Source organism: Phacochoerus africanus, chromosome 8 (genome assembly GCF_016906955.1).
Source record: "Phacochoerus africanus isolate WHEZ1 chromosome 8, ROS_Pafr_v1, whole genome shotgun sequence".
In the NCBI taxonomy this organism is placed as follows: Eukaryota; Metazoa; Chordata; class Mammalia; order Artiodactyla; family Suidae; genus Phacochoerus; species Phacochoerus africanus.
In genome coordinates this window covers 37,755,346-37,763,849 of record NC_062551.1, presented here as the reverse complement: position 1 = coordinate 37,763,849, position 8,504 = coordinate 37,755,346, and the positions used below count along the sequence as shown (strand labels likewise).

The window sequence follows — 8,504 nt, the reverse complement described above, 5'->3', positions numbered from 1 at the left end:
CTCCTTGATAAGGCTCACCTCTTCTATGTGGAGTTTTATATGTGAATATTCATATAAAGTTTGTGTACATAATTAAAGACAATAGGGCTTGAAAAAAGAAGTGGTGGAACTTGTTTTCAAAACAAAGCAAACACATTTTACATTTACAAAAACATATCAGACGAACGTGTGAGATTATACCCAGTGGTCAGGAAGCCATTCTGTTTTTGCATTTAGCCATCTCTGCTGAGTGAAAATGGATTTAAGTCACAGCGTAAGACTTTCTTAGTCATAGGAAGACATTTCTGATCTGAAGTTAAACAGTGAGTGGTAAATTAGACAATCCACCTAGTGATCTTGGAGGTTTGGACCCAGTTTTCTTGGTACTCGGCAGGGTGACCTAGAAGAGTGAACAGCAGTAGAAGGTCGATCGCAGCCCACTTCCAAATGACTTATTTTGAATTATTGCAGGCCAGGAAATCATATCTTTAATCAAACTTAGGGCAGGTCACTCAAGTATGTAGCAAATGGGTAGAACTGTGAGGCTGAGTATCTGCTGTCTGTCCCAGGGCCTCTCCCCAGTTCCAACCCTAGCCAGCAGGAAGCCCTCCTCAGATTTTGTCACCTGGCACCTTGCATTTATGGCATGTGGGCTGGAATTCCCATCATCAAAGACGTTTGTTGGGAAATCCTTATGGTGCCATTCTACTTGAACTACTTCCCTTGGATTCTCATAATGAGCAAGCAAACGTATTAGAAGAGCCCTCTGAAATCTAGACTGTTTTTGATTTTTGTTTTGTTTGTTTGTTTTTTGTTTTGTCTTTTTAGGGCCGCACCTGAGGCATATGGAGTTTCCCAGGCTAGTGGTCGAATCAGAGCTGTTGCTGCCAGAGCCAAAGCAATGCCAGATCCAAGCCGCATCTGCAACCTACACCACAGCTCACGACAATGCCAGACCCTTAACCCACTGAGTGAGGCCAGGGATGGAACCCGCAACCTCATGGTTCCTAGTCAGATTCGTTTCTGCTGTGCCACGACAGGAACCCCTAGACTGTTTTAAGATCCTCTGTCAGTGACTATGATGGCACATTGATTCCTTACGGTCTTGCATTTCTCAGTGGCTCTGAGAGTGGCACATGCACTTCCTATGACTGCTCCTTGTTCCTCCTCAAAGCACTCTGAGATGCCTGACCGAGTCAAACACCTCTTTTATCTACACTGATACACGTACATCAGCCTGCAACCTTGCTAGGGTAGGGTGGTATTGCAGTTCAACCACCCCCAATCTCTTGGCTAGAGGACAGTCAGAAGTATGCGTTAAGCAAAGGCGGTATCACCTGGATTCTGAGAATTGCCAATTCCCTCCCTGAGAGAGGAAAGGAAGGGCAGGATGTCCTAACACAGAATGTATCTGAGAGTAAAGAGGTCTGGGAGTTCCCATCATGGCTCACTGGTTAACGAATGCGACTGGGAACCCTGAGGTTTCGGGTTCGATCCCTGGCCTTGCTCAGTGGGTTAAGGATCCGGCGTTGCCATGAGCTGTGGTGTAGGTCGCAGACATGGCTCGGATCTGGTGTTGCTGTGGTTCTGGTGTAGGCCAGCGGCTGCAGCTCCAATTAGACCCCTAGCTTGGGAACACCCATATGCCACAGGAGCGGCCCTAAAAAAGGCAAAGACAAAAAAAAAAAAGGAGTGAATAGGTCTACTTGTATCACCTTCCTGTGTGTCCCCTGGTCCTGGAGTTAGTGCCATTCAACACTAGGCCTGCCACAGGCTTAGTGCTTCTATCCCACCTCTGAAGGAATTCTTCCCCCAATAAAGAACTGGCACTCTTTTTTTGGTAAGATACAGTAAACACTACTAGAAAAAGGATGGGGAGAAGATATACAAAACACAAGTCCCAATTTTTTGCTAGATTCAATACATAAAACTACCAAAGTGCTTTAAGTGTTTTTAAATGTTGCCTTTTTTTTGGCATTTATCTTATTACAGATAGGCAAGAGTTTAACTTGCTTCAGTCCATGGATCACTCTCTGATAACCTGGCTCTAGCTATAAACAGATTGCAGGTCAAGCATTAGTCTCACAAGGCTAGACAGGCTGTGAGAACTCAGATAACCCTCTCCAGGCTTTCCCCACCCCCCCAGCTCCAAAGCTCTTCTGTGTGCCCCTGGGCATACCCTTATCATCTGTAACTTGTTCCTGTTCCTCCTCAAAGCACTCTGAGATGCCTGACCGAGTCGAACACCTCTTTTATCTACACGGATACGGGTAGTTATTTTACACCCGACCAAAATCCTCAAAGCTAAGATATAAAGTGTATAAAGTATCTAGGACCCATGTCTTGCATATAGTAAGTGCTCAATAAAGAAATCTATAAATTAAAATTAGCAGAGTTTTGGTTATTTTTAAAATTTGGTGTCTTCACCTCAACCAAAAAAAAAAAAAAGAAAAAAAAAAGAAAAAGAAATATTTTACACTCTGTACTGACATCTTTTTACCTCTGACCCATCCCATCCTCTCCTGAGCTCAAACTTGACTATTCTCTTTGAATAGTCTACTTTTCCAGCTGTATTTCACAGACCATGTGAATGAAGATGCACATGGCAACCTCTATTCCATAATCAGATTAATAGAAAGTAAACACCTGCAAAATACAGTTTGCTGGATTAACAGTTTCCACAGGAAGGCTTAGTGTACTTGATAGATTTTAATAGTACTAATTTTTTGACTTTGGAAACATTTGATCCTATAAAACCTAAGGTCTTTGTTTGGGCTGCTATAACAAAATATCACAGGCTGGGTAGCTTATAAACAACAGAAATTTACTTCTCACAGTTCTGGGGGCTGTAAGTCCAAGACCAAGGAACCTGGGGTGAGGGCCCTTTTCTGGGTTTCAGGCTGCTGATCTGTGACTACACGTAGTGGAAGGGGTGCTCTCTGAGGCCTCTTTTAGTTTCATTCATGAAGACTCCATCATGACTTAAGAACCTCCCAAAGGCACCATCTCCTGGTATTTTTGCAGGTTAGGATCTTATGAATTTGGGGGGAACACATTCAGACCATTGCACCTAACAGGGGCTAGACCTCTATTAATGGGAGGGGCAAATGGTGAGATGGTAATGTGGTCGTTTGAAAATGTCCATAAGTTCCTTGTAACTTCTCCCTTCAAGAGGTGGAGTTTAATTCAACCCTTGCCCTTGAGTATGACCTAGACTTAGTGACTTCCTTCTAACAAAGCAGTAAGGCAAAATCAGTGGGTCACTTCCAAGGTCAGGTCATAAAAAGGCCTTGTGGTTTCCTCCTTATTCTCTCAGGTCACTCACTCTAGGGAAGCCAGCTGCTACATTTGAGGACACTCGAGCTGCCCTTGGAAAGGCCCACCAGAGAACAGTGACCTCCAGCTGGCTAACAGCCATGTGAATGAGTTTGGAAGTCAGCCCTAATGGGGCCTGCAGGTGACTGTGACCTCAGCCAAACTTTTTTTTTTTTAGGGCCTCACCCACACAGCATATGGAAGTTCCCAGACTAGGGATTGAATCTGAGCTGTAGCTGTCAGCCTATACGACAGCCACAGCAACTTGGGATCCAAGTGGTGTCTGCAACCTACACCACAGCTCACTGGCTAGGCTGGATCCCCACCCACTGGGCGAGGCCAGAGATCAAACCCTCATCCTCACAGATACTGGTCAGATTCATTTCCACTGCACCGTAACAGGAACTCCTAAGCCCAAATCTTGACTGCAACCTCAAGAGACAACCTGAGCCATAACCGCCAGCTAAGCTCCTCCAGACAAATGTACAAATATTTGTTTTAAGATCTGGGATAATTCGTCAGGCAATAGATTATATAGGTGGGTGAGCCTTTTGGGAGTTGATGTGGAGGAATCGTGCCTAGGACAGCAGCGTAAAGCTGAGGAGAACAAACGAGTAAGCATGACTAAAAGAGCAGATGGTGCCTTGCTTCATAAACGTTTAAAACAAGTGAGACGTTCCCCGGTGGCTCAGCAGGTTAAGGACCTGCTGTTGTCACTGCTGTGGCACAGGTTGGATCGCTGGCCTGGGACCTTCTGCATGCTGCAGGTGTGGCCAAATAAATACATAAAACAAGTGAACAGTTGAACAAGTGAGCGCTGTGAACATGACGATGTCTATTAAATTCCATACTCATTCTACTAGTTCCTTTATGAATCAAGATAGTATGAAAGGAAAAAGGTCCACAATTGTTAATAGCAACTTTATTGTTTCACTGGTGGAAAAAAAAAAAAAATCTTAATTGTATGATGCATTTCCCCCTAAATTTACAACAATGAAGGTTATACATAAATTATATAGATCACAAATTTTCTATTTTATACTATTTAGAACAAAAATTATTTTGATAAATATGACCAAAGGACAACAAAAGTTCTTGATGGATGGCTGAGTCCAAATATGCAAAATATAGCTTCTGGTTGGGACCATGGTGCTTTAAAATTCTCAAAACATGCATTAATATACTCTAACTTTAGGGAAAATATTACACATGGCCTTATCTTGCATTTCTGGAAAAGCCCAAGCTGAATTTCACATACAGTATTCCTTTTTCTAAATTAATCTCGGAACAGAGAGACAGACACTTCCGGGTTAGTACTCCCAAGTAATGAAGGAAATCACACACTCAACGATGGAACGAAACAGAAAAAAAGGAAGGAGAGCTTCATTAGTAACAGAGATAAGTGGGGTTTTTTTGGCTTTTTATTTTTTTAAACAGATCACGGGAAATTTAAATAGCAGATCCATCATGCTACTGAGGGTGATCAGACAGACCTGAACACTTATGAAGTGAATAATTTCATTAAGGTCTTGAAGGTGAGTGTCCGGAGGTGCTGGGTAAAACACACCACAGGTAAGAAACGGGAAACCTACCTCAGCATTTCTGAAAGGCACAATCTATGGAAGGGAAGCCTAGTATAATAAAACCCTTACTGGATGTACATGGAAAGGAGGGTAGTGAGCCTGTTTCCGTTTTTAAAGGATGAGTCCCTCATAAATTGGCCCCTCAGATTCTGGTGATTCCCGCCTCAAGCGCAAATGCTCTAGTGTGTTATGAAAATGTTTGTTAATCTGCTCTGTTTCTTCGCTGGACTCAAGATTTGGGAGGTCTTCTCGAATCTTTTGGATAAGCTGGTTCAAAACCTGAATTGTGACCTACAAAAGATATGTACAATTGCACAGTCAAGCATGTACCACAAAAAAACCCCATAATTTAATAAAAATGTTTTGAGGAGTTTGTGTTACTCTTATCAATTACCAAAAAAAGAAAAAAAAAAAAAAGATGAGAATACAATCCCTGCTTTGAGCAACAGCTATTGGCTATTCACCTTTAATTTTTTTTAAAAAAACCCAACCAACAAACTTGTAGAAAAATATAGACCATCATGAACCAGTAAAAGAACAGAAGCAAAATTTTATTTAATCTATAATTTTTTTTTCTTTCTTGTCTTTTTGCCTTTTCTAGGGCCGCTCCTGCAGCATATGGAGGTTCCCATGCTAGGGGTCTAATCGGACCTGTATCCGCCAGCCTACGCCACAGCCACAGCATTGCAGGATCCGAGACGCGTCTGCAACCTACACCATAGCTCACAGCAACGCCAGATCCTTAACCCACTGAGCAAGGCCAGGGATTGAACCTGCAACCTCATGGTTCCTAGTCATGAAGGGAACTCCTAATCTATAAGTCTTGATCAATCTTTTATTTAGGAATTATTCTAAATTTATTTGTGATGACAAATGGGCTTACCATTCAGCATTTATAAATTATTTTGTATTTTTTAAACAGTGACACTTTTATTAAATACTCATAAGCAAAAAAGATAACAATTTTCTTGGACACAGTTTTTCTGTTACAGCGCTCCATCTATATAGACAGAGAAGAATTTTGGAGAATAAAAGAGACCACTTAGGTAGATTCTCCAAACTCTGACCCTTGTAAACCAAAAAGAAAGTATTGGGATGAAAAACTTTTGTATCTATCAAATCTAAGAGCAAGAACGGAAAATATGAGTTCACTAACAAGTTCACTTACCGCATCATTTTCCTTTTCATAAAAATAGATATATCTGTTCAGAATTTCTATAAAAAGTTGCACTTGTAGAGAGGGGTCCATGCACTGATTTGCTATTTTTAGGGCTTTCTTTAGGCATTCCATTACCCTCTTGCCTCCATGAAGCTAGAAGGGAGAGCGGGGAGCATGAAAGAGATTAATGAATCACAAATGTGCCATTTCACACCAAGAAATAAACACACACAGCGGCTCTTTCGTATTTTCAAGAGACACGATAAATTTAAATCCTCTTCATTTGTTTACGTACACAGCTACATTTTAAAACAAGGATGGTGCTTTGTATATGTATATGTTAAATGTTTTGTATTTATTGGATAAGGTATGTTTTTTAAAAGCAGCGGTACAACTTGCTGTTAGAATATCCTCAAAGTGGAGGCCTCGCCACAAGATGGAACTCTCCATACATTACTCCATTTCATTCCTTTTAACCAAAATTGTTCTTTGTCAGGTTGCCGGGCCCTCCACATGTTTCACCTCCAAGGCACAAGGCCAAGACAGCATTCCCTATTAAAGGTCCCTTCGGTAACCCTGTCGGTCAGAAGGACCACCCCCTGCCACCTTACCTCCTCCCCATTTTTGTCTGTGTTTCGGCCAGACCAGAAGAGATGTGCGCACGTGCTCACAGCTCGGCCCTGATCAGGTTTCTTCAGAAGTTTGGATGCAGCAAGAGCGCACTGCGTCCTCAAGGGTTCATGATTCTCTTCGCTGAAGCACTTCATCCTCTCAAAAGTACCAATGATCAAGGTGATGGCAGCCAGCTGTGCTTTGGAATCACTGATCTCATCTTCGTACAGAGAAAATGCCTGGTGCACACAAAGCCAGAAGTGACCTTTAGGGACCAACCGTCTGCTAGAGCATTTTCCAAAGTATTTCCCATCAAACCCCCACCCTCTCCAAGAGATACAGTACCCTCTCTTGGAGGAGCACAGGACAAAGAGGGTGACAAGCTGCAGTAAAGACACCTGTATGAACTTTTGTTAAATCCAGGGTTCTTAAACTGGATTAACAAAGGAAATTTTTTCCCCATGAAACAGTTTTACCATGACTCGCTTGAAAATACTAAATCTTATTAGCACCCAGTAACGGATCAATTTTCCTGCTCCAAACCAGTCAATAATTTGGGAGTTCCCTGGTGGTCTAGTGGTTAGGATTTGGTGCTTTCACCACTGTGGTCCTGGTTCCAGCCATGAGCTGGGAACCGACATCCCACATCAAACCACTGCATGCCCAGCCAAAAAAAAAAGGCATAGTATTTCCCATCAAGATGGTGGGAAAGGGGTAGTTAAAATTCAGAGAAGAGTAAATCCATATGTACCATCACCATTAACTACAGGTGACTGAACACAGCAAATGAATTTTTTTTTTTTTTTAAAAGGGCCGCACCAGCGGCACATGGAGGTTCCCAGACTGAGGGTTGAACTGGAGCTGTAGCCACCGGCCTACACCACAGCCACAGCAACACCAGATCTAAGCCAGGTCTGTGACCTACACCACAGCTCATGGCAACACCGGATCCTCAACCCACTGAGCGAGGCCAGGGATCAAACCGGCAACCTCATAATTACTAGTCGGATTTGTTAACCACTGAGCCACAACAGGAACTCCTAGCAAATGAATTAAAACCACCCAGAAAGAGAGCAGATCATCACCTGGGACATAAATTCATATGCTACTGTTTCATGATTTTCAAAACCGATTTCTCCAGCAGCTAGAGCACCCTGAAGAAAAAGTCTTAAGGGTAATTCTGCCAGCTCTGCCTTGATCAAAGCACTGATAGTCTGGTGAGCAAATGAAAAAATCTTCTGGCATTTCTTTTCCCATTTGTCATCCTAAAATAAGAAAAAAAATAGTTTAAATGACCTTACGTTCAAGATTAACTTGCTCAAGAATATTCATTTTTCTATAAAACTTCTATAGAACAGACAGAGTGACTAAGTGGAGTTCACAGTTTCCTTCTATCTTGTCTCATTCTCAGAGCACACAAATGTCTTCTCAAAACATCTATTTGAGGTTAGCAGCTTTGCAGTTTTTATATGTTTGGTATTTGTTTTTTTGTCATCAGAAAAGTGACACATTCCTAAATTGGACAAAATTAGGAAAAGCCACAAAAGAATTTCAAAAATTAAAATCTTCCCTAAATCTATCACCCAGCAATAATCACTGATAATATTCTGATGTTAATGTCTTTTCTTTTCAAATATGATGTCACTGGGATCTCTCTGTATAGTTTTGTTTTCCACTTTAAAGTACTCACTGAAAAGACTATGTTCATGCTGTAAATAATTTCTATTCAACTTCTTTTCTGTCACTTATTTTGTCATAATTTTCCTCATGATACTAAAAGTTATTAAAATCACTTTAATTGCTAGAAAATATTCCATTGACAAGACAGCATAATTCACTTAACTGCTACCTTTTGG

At 41.6% G+C, this 8,504-nt stretch overlaps 1 protein-coding gene across 1 annotated transcript in view; it reads right to left on the bottom strand.

The window, feature by feature from the left end:
* Positions 1–4,201: 4,201 nt before the first annotated feature.
* The window catches only part of VPS35 (VPS35 retromer complex component), a 33,535-nt gene continuing 29,232 nt past the window's right edge, over positions 4,202–8,504 (bottom strand). Inside the window, exons 14-17 of the mRNA XM_047791163.1 lie at positions 7,734–7,913; positions 6,648–6,887; positions 6,046–6,189; positions 4,202–5,168 (exon numbers count right to left, since the gene is read on the bottom strand). Of these exons, the coding sequence (XP_047647119.1) occupies positions 4,989–5,168; positions 6,046–6,189; positions 6,648–6,887; positions 7,734–7,913 (744 nt within the window). The 3' untranslated portion in view covers positions 4,202–4,988. The remainder of the gene's footprint in view (positions 5,169–6,045; positions 6,190–6,647; positions 6,888–7,733; positions 7,914–8,504) is intronic.